We start from the raw sequence: 23855 nt of genomic DNA, 5'->3' as shown, positions 1-23855 counted from the left end.
TAAGTTGACAGTGAATGTCGGACGTGAGTGTTATCGGTGCTGTGGTGCGCCAGGCAGCGGAGTCGCTGCAGAAACTCAAAGCGGCGTATGATGCCAAAGACGACGAGACGTGTCTCTCACTTCTGGTGGATATTAAAAAGAAACTCATTCTGTTGCCCACCTTTCTCTGCCCATCGCAGCAAAGCCCTAATCGTCTGCAGGAACTCATTCTCACACGTGAGGTGTTGGAGCATGCCGTGTTGGTGAGCGCACGACTGAAGGACCTTGACAACTTTGAGTTGTACTTCAATCAACTCAATGTGTATTACACAGATATTGATGTAAGCGAATTGCCAGAGTCTCCCTTGTATTTATTGATTCTTGGACTTAATTTGGTGCGTCTGCTTGTACGAAGCCGCATAGCTCAATTTCACTCTGAATTGGAAAAGATACCCAATCAAATTCATGGCACAAATACTTATATTCGATTCGCTGTTCTTCTTGAACGCTATTTAATGGAAGGAAGTTACAACAAATTACTTAACTCTCGTCATCAGGCACCATCTAATGAGTACATCCCAGTTGTGGAAATGTTAGAGAGTACAGTGCGGCAAGAGGTGGCAGAGTGCATTCCCCGTGCGTACACGACTCTCTCTATTGATAAAGCACAAAAGATATTGATGGTGGATTCTTCCGAAGATGTGAAGCAACTTGGTCGACGGTTTAATTGGCAACTGAGTCCTGATGGTAGTAGTTTTCTCTTCACACGTGAAGAAGATGTAGCAAAAGCGGAAGTACCGTTCCAAGATATGCTAAAGCATCATCTTCACTTTGCAGCAGAACTACAACGGATTGTGTAGGATCTGTTTAATTCCTATCTCTCTTTCTCTCTCTTTCTCTTTTTTCTTCGTTCGCGTGTTTATTTCTTGAGGAAATGAAAAAAAAAAAAAAAACTGGCGTTTGTGTGTGTATCTGAGAATGGGTTTCTGCTTCTGTGTCTTAAGGAGATCGGACAGAGAAGAGAGAGAGAGTGAGAGAGAGAGTGAGAGAGAGGGAAAGATATATATATGGCCTTTTTTTGTTTTCTCTGTTTTTCTTTCACTGTTCTTACTTTGCAAGATAATAAAGAGAAAACAAAAAGAGAGAAAGAACCAAACACTTGTTCGATTATTGGCTTTTTCTTTTTATTATTGGCTACTATCATTGCAATGTTTTATTACTTCCAATTTATTTATTGGATCTATTCATCTGTTATTTATACAGTTTTACCTCTCTCTTTCTCTATATTTATGTGTGTACATGTGTCTGTATTTTTGTGTGTGTTTGTGTGTATAAGAGCAATATTTATTCTCTTTTCTTCTCTTTTTTATATATTTGTTGACCTCTTTCACACGATGATATCCATTGTTAATAATAATAATAATAATAATAATAATAATAATAATAATAATAATAAGAGGTAAAATAAAATAGTAAGAGAAAATGCCGCCGGCAACAAAGTCGGCTGCCCAAGTATATATCAAACGTCCTGATGGCACGGAAACACGTATTGTGCGGCATAAACCCCGGCCTGTGCAGCAACGCACTGATTTAGAGAGCGCCAAACGGGACGAAGATCGTGAAGCCGTTCTCGCCTGTCCACCCTACACAGCTAGCTTTAACGCCCTTTTAAAGGAGAGACGTGAAAAGAATAGTCGTGTATTAGTAAACGCTGTGTTAGAACGAATGCATGCAGAAGCAATTCCTTTAAATGTAGTAACATATAATTTGCTCATGGAGCGTGTGGTGTCATTTCCTGATGACATTATCTTTAGACTTTATGAAGAGATCAAGGAAGAATCTTTAAAGGAAAATAGTAGCGTTCAACCTGATCTTACTACATACCAACTATTGTTTCGTGCATGTGAACGGAAGGCACAGTATAATCGTGCCTTTTTACTCTACAAACAGTTACGTGATTTGATGCATATAGTACCTGATTCTCCAACATATGATACATTATTAGGTTTCTGTGCGGCTGTGCGAGATGTTGCCCAAGCTTCTTATTTTTTAGAAGAAATGAAACAAAATGGTGTGACACCTGATGCGAATACGTATAATTGCCTTATGAGTGTTTTAGTAGAAAGTGCACCTTATGATGAAACTTTACGGGTATTTCAGGAAATGATAAATGAAGGTATTAAACCTACGGTTAGAACATATAATATGATTATCAAAGCTGCACAAACTAATGGTGACTATGATCGTGCATTTCAAACCTTTGAAGAGATGAAGAAACGTGGTTTACTTCCAGATGTTGTTACTTATAATACACTTTTATGTATGGTAGAGAATCGAATAGAATATATAATGGGTCGTGGTCCTCATGGACATATTCGTAGAACTTTTGAACAACGAAAACATGGGAAAAGAGCCATTGCTGAATTAGGAACGACTCTTTTTTTGGAAATGGAATCTATGAGTGTACAACCCAATACGTTTACGTTTAACCAAATTATGACTGTACTTTTAAAATGTGAAGATCACCGGGTGTTTAGTGTATACCGAACTATGCAAGAGCGCTACGCCAAGAATAAGGCAGAGTTACAATTACAAGAGAAGCGTGAGGCGAAACGAAAGCGAGCCATGTTATGGATGCATGAGGAAATCGGTGAAAAGAATGAAGAAGACTCTAAAAGTGATCTCAGCACAGATGCCCCTATTTCCCTTGATGAGGTGATGGGAATGGAGGATCCCCAGCGACCGGCACGCATTGCGGCCCGTCAGATGCGACCCAACATTGACACGTATCGTCTTATTATTCGTGCCTGTCTTCAGTTGGGCTTCGCCGAGCACTGCGCGCACTTCTACAAAGTGATGACGGCGGAGGGTCTGGCGATGGACCGCGACTTGGCGCTGCTGCTCGAGGAGGTCTGCGAGGCGACGGGCGACGCGGCGTGGGGCCTCGCGGTGCTGCGGGCGTGGCCGGCGGACGGGGGAGTTGTGAACGCGTACCTCCGACTTCTCGCGGCCCGCGGCGACGAGGCCCTCATCACCGCCGTGGAGGAAATGCGGCTCGGCGTGAGTCTCTTCGGGGTGCGGCCCGACGTGGACACCTTCAATATTCTCCTGCGCGGGTATTTGCGGATGGGCCGGCACGAGGAGGCGGAGAAACTCTTCGCCTCCATGTATCTCACCTACAGTCAAGTCACACCAAACGCAGAGACATATGAGTGGATGCTGCGGATATACAGAGAGACGAAAGATACAGAGGCAGCGGCACAATTGATGCAGTCTATGCAACAGCGTAAAATTACCATCACCATTCAACATTATCATGAATTTATGCGAGTTTATTTAGAAGTAGGGGATTCCACATTATTGGATATCTTTCATTTATTATTAAACTCTACTGATGGTACAATCCCTAAAGCTGATACAGAGTGTTATCATCTCGTCCTTCAGTATTATTTACGTCAACAACAGTATGAAGAATTGGAAAAACTTTTTGCAAGCATGAGAGCATCTCAATTCATTGAACCTGATACTGGTTGCTACAATGTCATGTTAGAAATGTTTTCTATTCATAAAAAAGTAGAAGAGTCGAAACTCTTATTTGATGAGCTTCGCACAAAGTGTGTCCCTGCTGATATGACAACTTATAATACTCTTCTTCGAATTTTTGCTCCATCAGGAGATGGTGCCATGTATGATGTCCTGGAAGAAATGAAAGCAAATTATGTAGCACCAGCTGCAAGTACCCTAGGTATTTTACTTGAGTATGCAGAAGGAAGAAAAGTTGTTTCGGACTCTATGAAGCGCGACTTATTTTGGGATCCTGCTAAAGAACTTGAAGGACTGCTATAACGAAAGGTATTTGGCATAAAAAATAAAAGAAGAAAAAAAAAAACGACATGTACAATATCGTTTAGGTTGGTGGAATGGGGGATAAAGAGAGAATAGAGAGAGAGAGATGATTTTTTTTTATCAAATTTTCTCTTGGAATATATATATATATATATATATATATATATATATGTTTATAAAATTTCTTTTTATTTTTTTCTTATCTTTATTTCCCTTGACGTTTGTCTTTGGTTAATAATGGAGTTAATTGCAAATCTTATTTATTGGTGTTATTACTTTTTTTTTCTTTTTATATTTATATTTAGTCGATCCATAATCGGAACGAGAGTTTACACTCAGAAACAACCGATAATTAAATAGACAAAAAGAGAAAGAAAGAAATTAAAAAAAGAAAAAAAAAAAACAAATGCCGCCTACCTTTCGGCGTCGCGTAGTGGTAAGTAAGGCAGTGCAGACCGAAGCCTCATTTCCACCCGACTGCCAGGATACCACAGCGCATGTAGAGGAACTCGCAAGTGAACAGTTTCATGATCTCTGTAAACTTCGTGATGTAATTCGTGATGCTATGAAAGAAGTTGCCTGCTCTGTATATGATGTGGTATCCTTTAAGGATGTTCTCTTTAAGATGGAAGAGGAACTCCCGTCAACTCTGCCTGTAACCGATATGCTGTTAATATCATCTAAACTTTTTCGTCGTACGGCAGAGTTAGGTCGTCTGCTTGCTTGCTTCTTTGCTGTTACCTTTGCCGAGCAACATGCGGATGAGGATTTTCATTTCACCGAGTTACGAGTGTTGCGTCGTGAGTTAATTGAAGTAAGGAAAGAGTGCGCCAAAGCCGTGGAAGATCGGGATCGCCTGCAGCGCATGTTAGACGATGTTGGCCGTGTCGCAATGAATCATAGTCGTGCGGTGGATTTACTAGAAACACGAAATACTGCACTGCAACTGCAGACAAGTGGTCTTGAGGATCAAATGGCGTTACTTTTCTCGCAACTTAACAAAGATCTTCATCGTCAGTGTAAAGATGCGTATGAGCGGGTTACTACTGAGATTGAGAATCAAGATCGTATGAATGTCACTAAAGCTACCTTTCGTCAAACAATGGATTCTTTAAGCGATCAGTTGCGTCACTCTCGTACTCTTATTAATGATGTGCGAGAACTTGTTATAAGTTGTGCACAAGGCGCAACTGCAACTGGAAGAGGTGCTGATGCACAGATATCGAAGGAACCAAGTATTCGTTTTAAGTTAAAACAGGTGGAAAATAATTTTCAGCAACTTATTAGTCGTTTTTCTTCTGTAAAGGGTATTGTAGCGGAAACGGCACAAGAACTTATGAATGCCTTACATGAACGAAAAAATATTCTTTATCTTTCATTGCAGCATATCCGTTTATATGATATTCAAAATAGTAAAATGCGACGAGGAAAAGCTGTTGTTGTTGACATGAAACGAGTTATGGATGAATTAAGAAAACGATTAGGAGTAACATTCCCTCCTGGTGCTGTTACTTTTGTGGATCGTATTGGACGTATTTCCACTCAACAATATCAAGTAGGACAGACCTTAGCCACACTACGAAATCAAAAGACGAGTGAAAATCCAGATGATGATTCGGTTGTTACCGGTGGTCCTCCTTCTTTACCATCAGCTTCACCAGTAACGCAAATGCCACCTCTTTTAGGTCCACAACGTACCTCTGCGGATTATGAATCTCCTATTAATGAACAATCTGGATATTTCCATATGGATACTACATCCCGAGACTCTCTTACCGGAAATAAAATACCATTTCAAACTGTATATAATGTTGTAGATATGGTTAAAGCGTTAGAACGTTCTATGGAAGGATTAGATGAGACACTGAACTTTGAGAATGAAATAAATGCATTTCTTAAGACTCTTACTCTATCACTTTCTACTACACCTCGTGAAGTGGATGAAACCTTTGGAGAATTTCTCGATCCTGATAAATCAGTTGAAAAAGCACTACTTCCTACAGGTGATGCTTCTCTTAAACAGAGTACTACAACATCAGTGTCCACAGCACGGCGAGGTACACATGAAATTGAAGGAGCAAATAGCTCTATTCTTTCCGCTATATCTCATACTGACAGAGGGCACTCTACAGATGATAAGGTACATGCTGCTGTGGTTGAACAAGAACAGAGGGTAAAGAAGTTACAAGATCAATTAAATAGTGTTCGACCAGAGTTTGCGGCAAAGATCAGTTTCTTACGACAGGTATATGAAGCTCGTATTTGTGATCTAGAAGTGAAAGAGGCTAATTTTCAACGCCGAATTGGTGGGGTAGGTGGTGCTGGAGGAGGTGGAGGAGGAGGAGGTTCTTTACATAAGGAAGGTAAAGAAAAAGATGGGAAGAAACGAACTGGAGGACGCAGTGAATTTGACGTTTCTTCGTCTCCCTCACCAGAAACAATGGAGATGGAAAAACGTCGCAAGAAGGATGATCGGGATCAACTTATACAATACCGCACAGAGTGGCAGCAAACGAAGCCAATACTTCAGGGAAATAAAAAGACACGTGAAGCAGCACTGAATGAAATTTCCAGGATGGCGAGAGGAATGAATCCGGGTGAAAAAACAGATAGGAGTGAGAGAGCTCAAAGCTCTCGTTCCAGGAGGTCTTCTAGGAGTCCAGCGTCATCCACGAGTAGGAGATTGTAGGATTCGCTTAGCCATATATATATACAGGCACAGACACTTTCTCCTATTCATTTTTCTCTCTGTTTCTGTATGTATGTGTGGGTGTTTTTTTTTTTTTTTTTTGTTGTTGTTATTGTTATTATTTCGTTGACGTATGTAAGCAATTTTTATGGTACCTGCACACTGGGATGTTTTAGCAGTACCTCAAAACACCAATATGGAAAGTATTTTCAAATTTCTTTTTTGTCGCCATTATTTCTATGATATATTTATATATGGAAAGTAGAACTCTCGTGAGTAGTGGAACTGTTTTGTTTTTGTTGTTTTTTTTTTTATTATTATCTTTTTTCCCTTCTTGTTGTTGTTGTTGTGACCTTGCTTTTGTTATTCTTCTTTAAGAGGTTGTACGACTCACATACACACTCACTCACTCACTCACTCACTCACTCACACGATCCACTGTGGTTAGAAATAAAGCGAAAGAATATTTAAAAAAAGAAAAGTAGCAACCAAAGAAGTTCTAGACCCAAAGGGAACTCATGACACATTCAAAGGAGGATACAAAGGTGTTTGCTGATATTATTGCACGTGATAGTGAATGTAAAAAGTGTTTTGAATGCGGTTCACCAAATCCCCAGTGGTGTGATGTGCATCATGGTATTTTCATCTGTCTTGATTGTAGCGGTGTTCACAGAAGCCTCGGCGTGCACCTCTCATTTGTGCGGAGCTCCACAATGGATGGATGGACGAATTGGCGTCCGGAGAAGTTAAAACAAATGCAACTCGGTGGTAATCGCCGGGCTCGCGAGTACTTTGAGCGCCATGATGTCCCCCGTCTGCCCATTCAAGCCCGATATGAGTCCCTCGCCGCCCTCCGCTATGCCGCCATGTTAGAAGCGGAGGCGCTCGGGCAGCCGTTCAGCGAAGAGACGTGGACCCCACCGGAGTGGTACGATCGCTTGCGGCAACAACAACAACAACAACGGGGAGCCGGCGGTGTGCCGCTGCAGGCACCGCAGCAACACCGTCCAATCACTGGTATGGGGAATAGCAACAACAACAACAATAATGCGGGAGGCGGTGATTGGTATAATTCCCTTGCAAGTGGATGGGCCACGTTCTCGAAGAAAACGACAGAACTGGCGGAGACGGCAAGTTCACAGGCGCGTACACTTATTCGAGATACCAATGTGGACGATGTGAAGACAAAGTTGGCCTCAGGATGGTTTACAGTATCGGACTACGCAAACCAATTATCATCTAAAATCACAACTATTGCCGCAGGAAATGATGATGATGGTTTAACAGGTCTCACTGCAAAAGCTAGAATGGCAGCACAAGAGAATGATGTCGCTCCATCAGGGACACGTGGAACTTCTAATTCCGCACAGCAGGGTAGCACGATGGCTCTATCATCAGGTTTTACTGGTGTATCCCGAAGCACTGATAACACAAACCAGCAGCAAGAAAGCTTTTGGCCAGAGTCTCAAGCACAGAAAGGAGGTGTGCCTGAAAATACTTTGAAAGCTAATAATAGTAGGGCACCATTAAAGAGGAAAGACAGTGGTGAATGGGCTTGGGATGAGTAATCAAAACCCTTCATTTGCCTTTTTTTCTTCTCTGATGGAGTAAGTTTAAAAGAAAAGGAAAAACTTTTCTTTTTACAAAAGAAGTAAAGAAAGAAAAAAAGAAGAAGTGTAACAAAAATATATATATATATATATATATTGTGAAGGTCTTTCGAATAATATGGTTTGAAACAGTGAATAAAATAATTAGGTATCCATATTCTTATCAGACACACCAACACCTGATAAAAAGTTTATATACAAGTTTATACGTTGAAAGGTATTCGTTAAAAGAAAGAAAAAGAAGGAGTCGGGTGATGATATGGAGATGTTTTGGAGGAAACAATTATTAATAAAGTGAGAAAGTTTCTTTTTTTTTCTTTTTTCGTTTTCCATTTATTGTGAGTTGCTGGTGTATATATGATTATTCATGTTAACACAAGTATGCATTTATGTATTCTTGATTGCGACATTGATCCACATCGTACAAATCTCCATGATGGAGTACTTATTAAATTTAAAACAGGATATATATATATATATATATATATATATGGAGAAGTAGAAGTTGTGTTATGAAAAGGTAAAATAGAAGAAAAAAAAATTTCTTTTCATTTTTCTTTTTTCTTCACTTTTTTCTTTTTCTTCTTAACTCCTCGAAACGCCATCTAGGAAGTGGAAGATGGGGTCCCTATTTAAATTGCGTGACCACTGGTATAGCAATTACCACGGTGAGGAGTTCAGTCACACCTCTGCGCTGGCTGTGGGGAATGTTGACAACGACGCCGCCGGTGAAAATGAAATCATCCTCGGCTCCTTCAGCGGCCTGCTGCGGGTGCTGCGGCCCACAAAGAAGGGCGCCGCCCAGCCGGAGGACACACTCTTTGAACGGGAGTTTGGTGAGCCGATCTTGCAAGTGGCGTGTCGACCACTGGAGCCGGTGATGGGAGGAGCGGCTCGCAATTTACTGGCAATTTTGTTTCCCAAGAGACTCGTGCTTGCCCGAGTGTTGCGTGATAAAGAAACAATGAATGAGGAGGAAACTGTGGGTGGAGCTTTAGATGTCTCTTATCGACTTGGTATGTATCACGAGGCAAGACTAAAACACACTTCATATAATTTTACCTACGGTACATTTGGTCGTACAGGGCATGAAATGGTGTGTGTACAGTCTATGAATGGACAACTCACTATAGTAGATCATAATATGATTGTCCTTCACTGTTTTATACCAAGTACACAATTTTTATTACCAGGATGTTTAGCGTATTCTCCTCAACGAGATTATTTTATTACAAATAATTCTGCTATGAATCTTGTTTGCTATACATTTTCAAGTCTTACTAGTACTTCTGTGAAACAAGGGATGCGAGATAACGGAAATGCTGAAAATGATGAAAGAGAAGGAGAAGGAGGAGAAGGAGAAGCGTTAAAGGAAAAAGTGGATGATATTTCACCAATATGGACTTTTTCTTTAGGAGAAGATGTTGTAGCTATTGAAGTATGTCGTCATACACGTGGACTTGATGTAGATGATTCCGATATTGTATTATTATGTCAGTTTACTCTATTTGTTCTATCTTTAAATGGTGAATTACGTTATTCAAAACGTTTAGATGTGGAAGGATTATGTCTAACTTCATACCCTCTCCCAAGTGTAGATGCATGTAACCTTCTTATTGGTACTATAAGAGGATCTGTAAATGTTTACTCGGATATGTCTCTTGAGTGGAGTGCGAAGATGTCATCAGGTGCTCCACAATGCCTTGTTGTTTCAGAATTATTTAAGACAAATGGATTTATTGTTTCCCTTAGTACCGATGGAGTTGTGGCTGTTAATTATTTAGGTACAGACCCTGAAGAAAATCCTATTCAACCACTAGAGAGTAGAGAGACGGAATATGCAGAGATGGAAAGTGAACTACGTCGTGTTCAACATGCTATCAAACAGGCAAGTAACAATGAAACAGTATCTGTAAAGAATGAAGTGCATGTGGAGACAACCGTACATGCATCCTGGGGATCACCAACAGCTATTACAGAAGGACAAGAGGGTACAACCGTATCAACATTAACACTACGCAATGATAGTAAGAAGGATATTCTAGGAGAAGTGACTGTAATTGTAAAAGTAGTGGAACCAATAAAGGTTAATGTACAACAAAGCATTCTTAAAGGTATTCCAGCTGAAGGGATGACACAAATTCCTTTTCGATTTAATGCTTTAGATGTTAAGGATATGATTATACCTTCTTCCTTAGATGTAAATGCTATGGTAATGTACACAAACGCTGAAGGTGTAAGTTGTACTACGAACGCCATTGTACGTCTTCCTTTTTCTCTTGTAGCTCGACCTAGTCCACCTGTGAAAAATCCTTATTTTGTTATGCAACTTAACACAGATAAGGAAAAACCACCTTCTTTGCTAGAAATCTTTTCAGATATGACGTACTCTTCCCATATATCAGAAAACATATTTACAGTTGTTTACACTAACGGTGCTGATGCCACTATTTTGGTTTCAAAAAATGCGAGTCGTTTTCGTTTACAAGCTTCCACTATGGAAGCTCTTTGGCTTCTTGCTGATGAACTTCGTAGAAGATTGTATGATTACTATGGCCCAGAAGTAAAACTTAGTGTTCCTGATCCTATTCCTTTAGAGAATTATTATCGCGTTATCGAAACCCATATTGATGTGAGGAAGGAAATGACAGAAGCACAAGAAGCTTTATCGAAAGCTGCCCAAATGTTTAGAGTAATACAAAAACGTCTATTGGAACTATTTCGAGAGCGTAATCCTGCACCTGTTGGTACGATGGATGTACTTTTAGAAGAGAGTTACAACAATTTACAAAAATGTACGGATACGGTTACTTCTACCATGTTACGACTTCGACAGGCATGTGCTATGTTGTGTTGTTGTTCTAGATTGGTTGTATTGATGCTAGTGATAAAATGCCAAGAAACTCTGAAAAAAAAAGATGATATTCGTCTTCTTGAGTCTATCTTTACTTGTGAGATTAATTCTGATAATGATGTTGGTTGGGAAGAAATTACAGATACACTTTTGGAACGTCTTTTACAGGGTTCTCTTAATCGGACTGTTAAATCAACATCTAGTGGTAATGATCAACTTGCTGTAAACCTTGATGGAGGACGTTTAAAAAAACGTATTGGTACTCTTTTTGAGAAAATTCTTACCGGGTCATTGGTCACATTTTCATAGATGAACGAATATAAAACAGAAAGGTACAAGAAAAATCTGTGGAAATCCCATTTATTTATTTCTGTTTTGTATGTCTTTCTCTCTCTCTTTTTTTTTTTTTTCTTCGTTCTTCTCACTCTCCGTGTGTTTATGTGGGTGTTGCTAAATGTTTACGCCCATCATTTAATGCTGTGAATTGGATTTCTAGCTTTTTTTCTTTGCCTTTTCTTGTTAACATCATATCAAATGCCTTTTTTTTTCTTTTCTTTTTTTGTTTCTTTGATCACTTATTTACGATCACTTTTTTTTTTTTTTTTCTTTGAGTGGTGTGTTTGTTTCTGTGTGTGTGTGTGTGTATACTGCCACTTATCAAGACAGTAATGGCGAGCACGACGGTGAGTGGTCCACCGGGTTCGATGGCCGCCACACCGAAAACACGAAAAAAAGGAAGAGGTGGAGGGAATAATTCCACGCAGAAAGGTAGTGTGAAGTCAACTGATATACGCAATGTAGCTGTTGTTGGCTTGAATTTGGAGGATGTGTATATTTCTCTGGTAACAACTAGTACTTCTTCTTCTTCTTCACAGAAGATACGGCATGGTCCTTTTGTTACCGTCTTTTCTCATCCCCCGCCTGCGAGAGGTGTGATAAATAACAGTAATTTTTGTTTTATAAATGCCATTTTGCAAGCGTTGGTGTTTACTCCTCCGTTTGCGCAGTTAGCTGTCTCTGCCATCAGTGTATCGGAGATGTGTCCTTTGCTTAGCACCTTAGGCAAGTGGTTTCTCTCATACTGGACAAAACCGGCAATGCAATCCATCGCACCACCACGTTTATCTGTAATGACGAATACACCGACAACGTCTTCTTCTTCTTCCACTCATTTGGGCGTTAGAAGAATGGATGGGACCATGCAAGAGGATGCACCTGAATTTTTGCACCGCATACTTGAGACCATTCGATCCGAATTATGTGGATTGGAGCAACACTGCCGAGATTCAGGTTTATGTGAGACGGATAAGTATTCTTTATGTACAGATTCTGTTGATACGAAGGGATGGACATTTGTGAAGGGTAAAGAGAAACTATCTGTACGGGAACATTCCGAGGAAGGACGTTCCATCTTATTTGATTCTCTTTTTGGTGGGACACTAGAGAGTCATTTAAAAGGAAAGAGTAAAACAAAAAACTTTGCCTCTGTGGTGGTTGAAAGTTTCTTTGTACTACAAATAGACGTTTGCTTTGGTGCGGATTGCAGCCTTGAGGTTGCGTTAGAACGAACACTACAAACAGAACGAGTACATGACGATGCTCGTGAAAAGGATTTGTTAAAAACATTAAAATTACGACAATTGCCAAATGTTCTTTTTCTGCAATTACGACGATGGGCTGTAACTGCAGAAGGGGAATATGTTAAGCTCGATAATATAGTACGTTTCTCCAAAACGTTAGTACTACCTAAATCAACTTGTTCGGATGCTACTCTAAGCAATTCATTGAGAACATACGATCTTGTTAGTTTTATTGCACATCGCGGCCGTGCGACAGAGCGTGGACACTATGTCACTTATCTCACCAATGCTGCCACCCCAGGAGTGAGGACGGAGGGTGGGAATGATTTGTTAACACTATGCAATGATGCTAAGATAACCACTGTTACCATGCGAGAGGCGTTGGAAACGGAGGCCGTCTATTTCCTGGTGTACATGCGAAGACGATGACTATGTAATTTGTTTTTTTTTTTTTTAATCTTCTTTTTATCTTATCTTTTTTTTTTTTGAAAGAAAAAAAAAAACAATTAATTTAACGATCTTGAGGTGTTTACCGAACATTGCGGTGCTCCTTGTCTCTCTTTTTTGCTAGGCAGTTCACTTGTTTTTTTTTGTTTGACCTTTTTATTTATTTATTTATTAAAAACTTGTGTGGAAAAAAAAAAAAAAAACTGCGAGCAAGATAGGGCTAAATAAATGGAAAAGTTTTTTTTTTCTTTTTTTGTTCATTTGAACCCCAATTTCCCTTCAGATGATTTGATTGATTTTCTTTTTTTCCAGAAAACACTATGTTGGAGTTTGTCGACTGTGTGTTTTTTGTTCTTTTCGCATACCACCGAAATTTCACTCCTCTCCATACGGAGGAGATCTGGAAAGATAACAGAGAATCCCAAAAGATATACACTCCGTAAGTGTTAGGCATACGAATTTGTATGTCGTATCTTTTTTGCTTTTATTTAGGGGATTTTTTTTATTTATTTCTGTGATCTCTTTTTTTTTTTTTTTGTAGGGTGGTGGGGTTTTAGTGGTTTGTAAAGACTGGAAAGATAATCATTCAAATAGGGATATTGGGTTTACTGAACAAAATTCTTCTTTTCCTTTCTCATCAATTTCCCTTCCTAGAGACATGGTATAAGACCGAACCCAGGGGCATATTATGTATGTTAATGTTTTCTGTTTACGTGGTGTTTGCCCGTTTTTGTTTGTGCGTATATTCCGTCTTAATCATTATTTATTTGAATGAAAATGGATTTCTTTTCTTTTTTTTTTTTGTGAATTTTGTATATAAACCAAATAATAATTTAAAGAAAAAAAACTTACTTGCTCTTTTTTTTTTTTTTTTTATCATTTTCCAACTCATCTACCCTTGATAGAACTACAAGTAAGATCTACTCTTGTAAGTATCCAATAAGCACTGTATTAATGGCCGACAAAGTTCCAGTTTCTATCCCCGAGATGGATACTCTCTCTGAGGAACAGGAAAAGATCGTAAAATCGTTCCTTAAAGATATCTCCAAACACTATGGTGGTTCGTATCCTTCTCAATTCATGAAATGCTCTAACGAAGAGGATCGACGTATCCTTGCATACAAGTACCTCAAGGCCCGTCGATGGAATACCGCAAAGGCGATGGAAATGGTTAACAAGACCATGCAATTTCGAGAAGAACATAATGCGGATTCAGTACCTTTGTTTCCCTGTGCCTTTCATCTGCGCGGGTATGATGAGAATGACATCATGAAGACATTAAATGAGCCTTGCGCAGAAGAACAAAGAGAAGTCGATATGTGCTACCTTGCTATGACTCCCTACTACAGTACTGGGTACCACTACTGGGATAAGGAAGGTCATCCTGTTTTGTACGACTTTTCTGGTCGCTGTGATGTGAAAGGATTACTTAAATCAATTAGTCGAGTGACACCTGTTGGTAGTCAAATTAAGGATATATTTCTTTCTTACCATCTCTATATGAATTTTGTGCAAGAGCGTCTTGTACGTTATGCAGATATAAAGAGTGTGGAGAAAGGAGGCCGTCGTATTCTTGGTACTACTGTGGTATTGGATGCAGAAGGGCTTAATATGGGAATGATTGGATCTCAAATTATTGACGTGGTACGTGGAATATTCAATATGGATCAGGAATATTTCCCTGAAACTTTGCATCGTTTATTTGTTATTAATTGTCCTTCTATTGTCATGTATGCTTTTGGTTTACTGAAAGGATCTATTGATGAGAATACTCAACAAAAAGTAATCTTTTGTTCTAAGGCTCAATCCCTGGATGTACTCAAGAAAGTCATTGATGAAGATAAAATACCAAAAATATTGGGTGGATCTTGTGAGTGTCCAGGTGGTTGTGCACCAGGTGTGGACTGTAAATGCAAAAATGTGGAACACATTTGTGGTTCTATGCCACTCACAGTAGATATTTCTATTTCTCCTGGAAAAACACACGTTGTGGAGTTGGAACTCCAAGAAGAAGAAGAAGGACGTTGGGAGTTTGTGTGTAGAAAGGGTGGTAGTACACATACCTCAGATATTCATTTTCGTGTTTTTTTTCGGGCTCAAGAGGATATGGAGTTATCGAAAGATGAAGGTCAAGAACGTTCAAAGTCTTCAAAAAAGTCTGCAGATAATCGAAAGTCAAGTACTACAGACAAGTTTTTTGAACAGGAACTCAAATCAAGTAAACTGGAGAGAGATATGGATTGTTTTGCCGCAGTTAAGCGAGGTATACTAAGACTTGAGTGGGATAATCAATCCTCTTGGGTCCATAGTAAGCAAGTACAGTTACGTGTTTACCGAAGGTGTATTACCACAGGCGCGCTATTAACTCCATGAAACTCTTTTTATATTTAATTCTCTTCTTTGAATATTCATGGACATACATGTATATGGGTATATATATATATACATATACATATGAATATATATGAATATATACGTATATTTCCGTTTGACGCCATGTACATGTGTCTTTCGTTGTATGGAAGAGGAATACCAACCCATCCAGTTTACATTCATTTTCCGTGGAGATTAAAATTCAGTAAGGTCCAACTAAGGGTAGGGGAATAAAAAAACCGAACTGTGTCTCCCCATTTTTTTTTTTTTTTTTACATTTCTTCTTCTTTTTCTTATTTTAGTACTCTGTGGTTCTTTTCCTTTATTCTCCTTTGGTGATACGGTTTTGTATAACTTCGTTTTCTCTTGGACGTGAGGGAATATATATATATTTATATATTTATATTTATATTTATATATATTTATATTTATAAATCTTTACTATGTAGATACGCCCTCGGCCATGTATATCGAAAACTGAGGTCTATGGTGTATGTAAAGATTAAAGAGCAAGTATTCCCTCAGGAGAAAACGAAAAAAAAAAAACAAAAAAAAAACTGATTTCTCTTCTTATATAAAAGTTTTGGGTGAATTCTTTTATTCGGTTTTTATTGCTTTCCTCTAGTATATGATACAGTTATGCATTCGTTTTCAATACCAATGAGTGTGTGCAAAAAAGAAGGACAAGTGTTTCTGAGTATGAATAAGTGATTTACTTGATAAGTAGAATTAGTTAAGTGACTGTTCAAAATGAAGAAAATATATTCAGCTTTATGTTGCTTTCAGTGTTTAATACAGTACACCATTTTGATATAAAACAAAAAGACTCATTTATTAATTTCTGATACCATTTTCAACGTGGGGGATGTCCTTATTATCTACGTGTGAATATGTATTTGTGTACTATTCTTCTTCACGTTAGGGATATTGTTGTCTTCCATTTTTTCTATTTCCTGCATACTCTTTTTTTTTTTTTCTAGTTCTGTTTAATTGCGTTTTTTTTTTTTTTTTTTTTTTTAGCTACTCATACTCTAATGGTATGAAAGCAAGCATTTGTAGTAACTGAACTTACCCGATCGTGATGGGAAGTCTGAATTGTTTCAATATTTCCTCTCCTATTTTATTCTTTCATAGATGTTTTTTTTTTTTGCTTTGTTTTGTTTTGTTTTGTTTTGTTTGTTTCTTTGTTTTCCTGGGGTGAATTGCTTCATTTCCATTTACTTTTCTTTTTTCTTTATTTTTCTTTCTTTTTCTTTCTTTTTATTGATGCCCCCTGCCAGTGCGTGACGGAGACGTTAGCAAGAATATCAATATCAATATCGGATAACAACGAACAAAGATGATGATGATGAGTGGACAGGAGGAGGAGGAGGAAAAAGATATTTTCCTGCTGGAGGCGGGAGAGCGGGAGGAGACGGTCCACATCGCCCCCGCAGGGGATCCCCTCGTGCTGGCGTTGCTGCGCCGCATTGAACAGTACGGCCGGCAACGGAATGGAAGTGGCGGCGGAATGACGGAAACAGAAGGCAGCAGAAGTCAAAGCCGTAGTTCTCCTGAGAGTGGCATCAGCAAGGAAAACAGCAATTATGAGAATAATAATGTTAATAATAATGATAATAATAATGGGGGAGATCCTGAGGGAAAGAGAGCGGTAACCAGTGAAGATATGGTATCGTTTGAGGATTTCCCGCAATTTTATAATTGTGGTAATGCTGATACACGTTATATTCTTGCCCAAAAATATTTGGTGGCTAACTCCTATAATGTGGATGATGCGATGGAAATGATATTAAAAACAAATTCCTTTCGAAAACAACATAAATTAGACAATATCGTGTTATTCCCCTCGCTTATTCCATTACGTGGATTTACAAATGATACAGTGTGCAGTACCCTAAAGCTCCCTACAGCTGAAACAGTGATGGAAGACAAAGCCACAGAGAATGGTGGGACTCATAGAAATTCTTCTGAATACTTAAATAACCATCATGCTCTTCAACCTATATTTGATATGGTGGGAAGTCAATATGCAAGTAGTATACACTACTGGGATAAGGAAGGTCATCCTGTTTTTTATGGTAGTCTTCAATACCTTAAACCAAAGAAAATGTATAAAGATTTAGAACGGATTGCACCACTACGTCAACGCCCAGAGAATCTTGTGCTTCTCCATCACTTGTACACTAATGAACTCCTTGGTAAAATTGTTAAATACTGTGATTATGTAAGGGAAGAAGAAAAGAAAAAAGGAGCTATTAGATCGGAATGTCGAATTACAACCGCTACAGTTGTTATTGATTGTAATAAAATACGAATTCGAGATTTCATAGGTGGTTCATTTAGAAAAATAAGCCGAGAGATAATAAAACTAGATGAAAAATATTATCCAGAAGTTTTTCATCGATTAATTCTGGTAAATTGCCCTGGAAGAATCTCTTTTTCACATTGGGTAATGAAAGTCTTTGGAACAGCCAAACAAGGATTACGACGGAAAATTATTTGCGTTAGTAAGAAAAAAACACCGGAAGTGTTAATTTCAATGATTGATGAAGATAAAGTTCCTCAATTTCTTGGAGGTTCGTGTTCTTGTGTGGGTGGTTGTGTTCCTTTGAACGGTTTAACTTTTGGAAGTGATTGTACCACTAGTTCAACCTCAGCATCAGCGGATAATAGTTCCACACTAACATCGAATGCCGATAGTGGATGTAAGAGTGAAAGTACGAGTCGGACGTCTGGTAATCATCATGATCCCTTTCTGCGGTGTGATGGAACAGAGAATATTGTAGTTGCCCCTCGTCAGAAACACACCATTTCATTCAATATGGAACCCCATGAGGATATCACATGGGAATTTATTGTAAAACGAGGGAAAGTGAACTTTACCGCTGTATTTATTCAGTGCTCATTAGATGGCCACACGAAGGTGGTCTCAACAGCCACGAAGGTAACGGAGTCCGCTGAACATTATGTATCCGATTCACCCGGGGAACTCATATTAACATGGGATAACACAAAGTCTGTGTTTACAGAACGACAGATTCAACTACGCGTCTATCATTCTCAGCGGCGTTCCAATTCTATTTCCAAGTAATCTATATATATATATATATATCGTTTGGAGGTTCATCCGTACATCGCCGATGAGAAAATATTTGTTACTTCAAGTTTCTATTCTAGTAAAGAAGGACGAAACCGAAAAACTAAACAACAGAAAAAAAAACGAACGTAGGATGTAAAACCAAAACTTCTCCTTGTAAATATTTGAGTGGACCGCAAGGAAGATAACTAAAAAGGAAAAAAAGAAAAAATACATACATGGGGTCTACTCTCCTATAGAAAAAAAAAAAGAAAAACGGATTTTTTATTCACTTGATTCTTCGACTTCAGTTTCTTGTTTTCAAAGAAAAAAAAAAACAAGGTGAGGTTTTTTGTTTTTTCAAACCATTACATTGACTTCCTTTGAAAGGATTTCCCCCTAAAAAAAAGATGGGGGAATTTGAAAGGAAACTGCTGATGTACTAAGATGGTGCTTTTTTTTTTCTTCTCTGCTCTGTTCTTCTTGTTCACTCTTTTACTTCCTTACTATATAAATATATATTTTGTGAAGGTATTTGGATGTTTGTCTCCTTGTATTCTTTTTTAATTGGGGGTGAAATAAATGCCTTTTTTGCGGTGTTTCTATGCAAGGGTGTGTCTGTGTCTCTCTGTAGGTGTACGGCCTTTATGTCGCTTGATTTCTCAATATCAAAAGCGTTATTTCTGTTTTTTTTTTTTCGAATAACTGTTGGGTTACAGGGAGAAGAAGACCCGCCAAACAAAAAAAAAAAAAACATGAAAAATGAAAGAAAAAACTTTTTCAATGAACAATCAACTGATAGGTGATGTTGACTAATCTGATTGGTGAGATTGAGGTTGACCGAGTGAAAGGGAGATTTTCATCAAATTTTTTTTTCCACCTCTTTACAATGGTTTCAATCGAAGAAACTCTGAGAGAGTGATAAGTTAAACCTCTTTTTTTTTGTTGCTGTTGTTTTGTTTTTTTGTTTTTCTGTGGGTTCACTTTTGTTTTGCATTCCTTTTTTTTTGTTGGTATTCGCACGTTAACCCTGTGTTTCCACTTTTGGTTTGCCCTAAGAAGTGCTAATGATAACTCTCTCTCTCTCTCTCTCTCTCTCTAACTCTTTTTTTTTCCCTTAACCAACCAAAAAAAAAAAAGAAAGTAATAATAAAGGATAGAGGAAAAGGGAGGAGAAGCTGTGTGTGTTTGGGTGAGTGAGTGTGTGTGTTTGGTCTAGTGATCTTCTTATTATATCTCTGCGCTGTGTTACTTTCATAGGTGTTAACTTTCAATAGTCTCTCACCAGTCTAATGTTTTACAAACTGGAGTTACAGAAAATTATTAAGGTCCAGCCCCATCTCTTGGAGCGTACCCTACACCGTCATCTCGCACGTTACCTTCGTAATGCAGTTGAGGGTCAACCCCTTCAAATGCCGCTTGTGAAGACGAGCGATGGGGAGGTGGTGCGGGCAGATCAAAGCTCCTCGGCCATTATTATTGCCGTACTTGACATTCTCAACACAGAGACTCTTGAGGGACGCGTGCTTGATGATGGTAGTGTATCCTTCTTGCTACACTACGAGGCTATCGTGTTTAAACTTCACCGTGGTGAGGTTGTAGATTTGATGGTGGTCACAGTAGAGCGTGAGGGCTGGTGGGGTGATGTGATGGGAGTGGGAAAGATGTACATCAGTCGTGGTCAGATGGGCAGCGAATGGGTGTACGAGAGTGATGGTGTGGAGGGAATTTGGATCACAAAGGATGGTTCACGTTCGGTAAAGGCTGGTGAGATTGTGCGAGTGCGTGTGGTGGCCGAAACTCCGCAGTCGGAAGGTGTAGTGGCCATTGGTAGTATGATTGGGAAATATCTCGGGCCGCTGTAAGACAGCAGCAGTAAAGAATAAGTGTGTACTTCTTATTTTTCTAACGAATGACGTTTCTACTACTACTACTACCATTGTTGTTAATAATGTTGTTATTGTTATTGTTTTTTTTTTTTTTTCGCTTGTTCTATCTCTAGGTGTATTGTATACTCTCTGGTGATGGTGTTGAACTCACTATCGCTATTGATCGGACTTGGTTAAACTACTATTTCCTTTTTTTTTTATTCGCTATTCTCTTTTTTTACTTGTTTAATCTTTTAGTTCTTCGTTTGTTTTGTGGTGGGGAGTGACTGTTGTACAGTAATTGGTAGAGAGGGTTTCAAGTGTATCACTTTAATACGAGAAAGAGATACTTAAGCATACTCTTCTCTAGAATAAGCGTGTTTATTATTATTATTATTATTATTATTATTATTATTTCTCTTTGAAGATAAACATATATAAACTAAAAGGGTGTGTGTAGAAGATGGTCCATACCGATAGCAAAGGCGCTATTGGTGGGGATAATAGTGATGGGACGACACCCACGAAGCGATCATCATATAATTGGCGGCGTATTTTACTTGGAGCGACCGTAGCGGCTGTGTTGGCAGCTGCATGGTGCAGTGTGTACCGGGCAAATCAGCGTGAGCTTCACGCACGGCGAAAGCAACAACAAGAGAGAATACTGCTGGCAGCTTTGGGGGAAGTACCTGGCCGTCGTTTTACAGTCACAGATGTGAATCCTGAGGTTATACGTAAGAATGCTCTTCTTCAATGAGTATTTGTTTGTTTTATTGATGTTTGTGTTTGTGTGATTGTGGGTTTATTATTATTATTTTTTTTTTTCTGGATGGAGTTCAGACGATCACAATAGGGGGATTTTGTTCCTGAAGATTTGTTTTTCTGATTTTGTTGTGTGTGGTTGTTTTTGATGTTATTGGTTGTCACGTCAGACGCAGCTGTGCTGACCCCTTTTTTTTCTCTCTGTCGATGTATTCCATCTCTTAAAAGAATAAAAACACAGCTTATACTCTCTCTTTTTTTTTGTTATTGTTGTTGTTTTAATGTATGAATTTCTTTATTTTACATATGAATTATCTGCTTGTTTCTTTTTTTTTTTCTCTCTCTCTCTCTCTCTCTCTTTCTCTCTTTTTTTTCTTGATTTATTCGTTCTATGTGATTTGTTCTTGTAGTACGTCAAGTACAACTGGTAGCTGTAGCAGTAGACGTAGTTCGGCGTGTGTGTGTGTGTGTTTGTTTGTTTGTTTGTTTGTTTCTTTGGTGAAGCTGTAAGTGGCGGGACAGTCTAACGTGGGCGAAGGCAACCCCAGCTGCATAGGCATAACCGTTGACAGACTGCAGGTGTTTTCGTTTTGTCGAGTGTGGGTTTTGTAGTTTACCGTCGGTTACATATTTAAGAAAGAAAAATAGTAGTTACTGAGGGAAAGAGAAAAAGGCACAACTTAGACAAGGGCGAGTTTGCAGGAAGGCAGAGAAGAAAAGGGAAAGCGAAAAAACAAAAACAAAAAAAAAAAGAAAAAAAAGAAAAGAGAAGAAAAAAAAAAAAAGAGGAAAGAATAAAAAGGACAAGAAAACAAAAAAAAGAAAAGAAAAGAATAAAAAGGAACACACAGACACACACACACCCACACAGCTTCTGAGGGACTCTCTTCTTAGTAGGAAAACGAAGTAAAGAGATCTTCTTTAAGGCTCCAAAGGTGTACGTTCCTCACGTCATGATGTCGATTCAGAAGACTGCAGGCCAAAGCATCATGAGCAGCGGCGGTCGTTTACCGGATTCACCGTGCTGGACGTACTGTGATGATGATATTGATGGGGTGCCGCGTATCTACGGTGACCGCAGTGCACAGGCCACGTACGGTTGTGCGATTGGACATGGTGGGGACCGTGGTTCACTGGTGTACAGCATTGGCAAGGACCTTCTACCGCTTTTTCACTCTGCCCATCCCTTGGCGTTCAAGATGTACCCTGTCAGCATCACAGAAAATGAGCTGGAGTTTATTCGTGTGCTATTTTCCAGTGATGTTGCCGCTTCCTTTACCACTGGTGAGGAGTGCGGACTGTGTCGTAAAGTTCCATATTTGGTGTTACCACTGGCGATTGTCTCAATTGATGGCGTTGATCGCGGTATTCTTATGATGCAGCAGGACTATAGTCTCAAACAGTTTCTTCTTGCTAGCGGCACCGGTTGTAATTCCGTCAGCGGAGGTATTCCTATGGAAAATGACATGGACGATGAGGATACCTCTCTCCGCTCACGGCAGTCATTTGAGCCAATTCATTCCTGCGCCGTTATTACGGCGATTGCATTTCAACTGGTGGTGGCAATCACCGCACTAAATGAAGAATTACCGCATCTTGTGGAAGGCGTGCACTGCAGCGGCTTCACACACAACGATATTCATCTCGATAACATTCTCCTCGATGCCACCGCCGGCCGTGTGGGGCTATGCGACTTTGAGCTTGTCGCCCACGCCCCTGAGCGATCCCCATCACCGTTGCTATCACCGTCGAACTCCAATCACAATAATGGCCCTTCCCACTCGCACTGTAATTCTCATGAGAGTACGCCCACTGTTGTGCCCTCGCGACTTCACACCCGCATGGCGCCGCACCGTCTGCCGCCGTTAAGCCGCCAGTCCCCGCACGGTCTTTTCAGCCGCGGCGCCGACACGTGGGCCCTCGCGCTCGCCCTCCTGTCGCTCTTAACAGGCGTCGACCCGCTCTTCGCCGACGCGCGGCTGATGGACGACTTTGGCGGCGGTCCGCTGCTGCAGCGCCACACCGACGCCGACGGCTCCGCGCCGGTGCTCGACTGGGACGCCAACATTCACGATCACATTCTCCGCCTGCTGTGGCGCGACGACCCAAGCGGGGCACGGGTGCGGGAGGCGGGGCCGCTGCTGGCACTATGCGGGAAATGTCTCGTCAACCGAGATGGCGCCCGCGCGTGTTCGGCGGTGGAACTTCTCTATGAGCCGCTCTTCCGCGAATACCTTCAGGCTCCGCGAGAGGCGGAAAGAGTGCTGCACGCGTGGATTGAGAGAAGGGCTGCCGGCCCCCACTGACACCAACACCATACCATAACACGCACAGACACAGAGGCATATATATATATATATATATATATATATATATATATAGATAGATAGATAGAAAGGAAGGAAGGAAAGGTGGAAGGCAATTATTATTTGTATGGTGCAATATATGATCGACGATGGTATGGGATCGAAAAGAAAAGGAAAAATCATCTCAAATAAAATGGAAAGTGTGCGTTTTAGGAGTGTGATGTTAACGATGATAAGAAGAATGTTTAGAAAGCTAATAATATAATAGCAGAAGCAATGGTGATGGCGGTGATAGGTATTATTATGTTTGAGAAGAAGAAATAACTTCAAGAGGAGTGTGTTTTGACATGCGTAAAAACAATGAAACAAGGACTGTAAAGAGATTGAGGATGAGAATATCTAAATAAGAAAAAAAAAAATAAAAAAACGAAAGAGGAAATAAGATTAAGGTTTCATCTCTTTATT

The 23855-nt window shown here is 39.7% G+C and overlaps 10 protein-coding genes across 10 annotated transcripts; all 10 read left to right on the top strand.

Moving 5' to 3' along the window:
- Nucleotides 1-14: 14 nt before the first annotated feature.
- TM35_000172430 (proteasome regulatory non-ATPase subunit) lies at nucleotides 15-839 on the top strand (the record flags this gene model as incomplete). The annotated part of the gene is made up of 1 exon (XM_029026322.1): nucleotides 15-839. The coding sequence occupies one exon, from the start codon at nucleotides 15-17 to the stop codon at nucleotides 837-839; it is 825 nt and encodes a 274-aa protein (XP_028882437.1).
- Nucleotides 840-1461: 622 nt separating this feature from the next.
- Nucleotides 1462-3825, top strand: TM35_000172420 (uncharacterized protein; the record flags this gene model as incomplete). Its single annotated transcript, XM_029026321.1, has 1 exon — nucleotides 1462-3825. The coding sequence occupies one exon, from the start codon at nucleotides 1462-1464 to the stop codon at nucleotides 3823-3825; it is 2364 nt and encodes a 787-aa protein (XP_028882436.1).
- Nucleotides 3826-4231: 406 nt separating this feature from the next.
- TM35_000172410 (uncharacterized protein) lies at nucleotides 4232-6514 on the top strand (the record flags this gene model as incomplete). Its single annotated transcript, XM_029026320.1, has 1 exon — nucleotides 4232-6514. One exon carries the CDS (start codon nucleotides 4232-4234, stop codon nucleotides 6512-6514), a length of 2283 nt encoding a protein of 760 aa, XP_028882435.1.
- Nucleotides 6515-7032: 518 nt separating this feature from the next.
- Nucleotides 7033-8082, top strand: TM35_000172400 (putative ADP-ribosylation factor GTPase activating protein 1; the record flags this gene model as incomplete). Its single annotated transcript, XM_029026319.1, has 1 exon — nucleotides 7033-8082. One exon carries the CDS (start codon nucleotides 7033-7035, stop codon nucleotides 8080-8082), a length of 1050 nt encoding a protein of 349 aa, XP_028882434.1.
- A 661-nt stretch (nucleotides 8083-8743) lies between these two features.
- Nucleotides 8744-11287, top strand: TM35_000172390 (Bardet-Biedl syndrome 9; the record flags this gene model as incomplete). The annotated part of the gene is made up of 1 exon (XM_029026318.1): nucleotides 8744-11287. One exon carries the CDS (start codon nucleotides 8744-8746, stop codon nucleotides 11285-11287), a length of 2544 nt encoding a protein of 847 aa, XP_028882433.1.
- Nucleotides 11288-11646: 359 nt separating this feature from the next.
- TM35_000172380 (ubiquitin hydrolase) lies at nucleotides 11647-12987 on the top strand (the record flags this gene model as incomplete). The annotated part of the gene is made up of 1 exon (XM_029026317.1): nucleotides 11647-12987. One exon carries the CDS (start codon nucleotides 11647-11649, stop codon nucleotides 12985-12987), a length of 1341 nt encoding a protein of 446 aa, XP_028882432.1.
- Nucleotides 12988-13959: 972 nt separating this feature from the next.
- TM35_000172370 (uncharacterized protein) lies at nucleotides 13960-15378 on the top strand (the record flags this gene model as incomplete). The annotated part of the gene is made up of 1 exon (XM_029026316.1): nucleotides 13960-15378. The coding sequence occupies one exon, from the start codon at nucleotides 13960-13962 to the stop codon at nucleotides 15376-15378; it is 1419 nt and encodes a 472-aa protein (XP_028882431.1).
- Nucleotides 15379-16717: 1339 nt separating this feature from the next.
- TM35_000172360 (uncharacterized protein) lies at nucleotides 16718-18469 on the top strand (the record flags this gene model as incomplete). The annotated part of the gene is made up of 1 exon (XM_029026315.1): nucleotides 16718-18469. The coding sequence occupies one exon, from the start codon at nucleotides 16718-16720 to the stop codon at nucleotides 18467-18469; it is 1752 nt and encodes a 583-aa protein (XP_028882430.1).
- A 1277-nt stretch (nucleotides 18470-19746) lies between these two features.
- TM35_000172350 (RNA polymerase-like protein) lies at nucleotides 19747-20319 on the top strand (the record flags this gene model as incomplete). The annotated part of the gene is made up of 1 exon (XM_029026314.1): nucleotides 19747-20319. The coding sequence occupies one exon, from the start codon at nucleotides 19747-19749 to the stop codon at nucleotides 20317-20319; it is 573 nt and encodes a 190-aa protein (XP_028882429.1).
- A 1718-nt stretch (nucleotides 20320-22037) lies between these two features.
- On the top strand, nucleotides 22038-23390 carry TM35_000172340 (uncharacterized protein; the record flags this gene model as incomplete). The annotated part of the gene is made up of 1 exon (XM_029026313.1): nucleotides 22038-23390. The coding sequence occupies one exon, from the start codon at nucleotides 22038-22040 to the stop codon at nucleotides 23388-23390; it is 1353 nt and encodes a 450-aa protein (XP_028882428.1).
- Nucleotides 23391-23855: the final 465 nt, after the last annotated feature.

This window comes from Trypanosoma theileri, assembly GCF_002087225.1.
Source record: "Trypanosoma theileri isolate Edinburgh chromosome Unknown TM35_Tth_17_V1, whole genome shotgun sequence".
In the NCBI taxonomy this organism is placed as follows: domain Eukaryota; phylum Euglenozoa; class Kinetoplastea; order Trypanosomatida; family Trypanosomatidae; genus Trypanosoma; species Trypanosoma theileri.
Note: the sequence above shows the minus strand (reverse complement) of the source record. Positions and strands in the feature narration are given on the sequence as shown.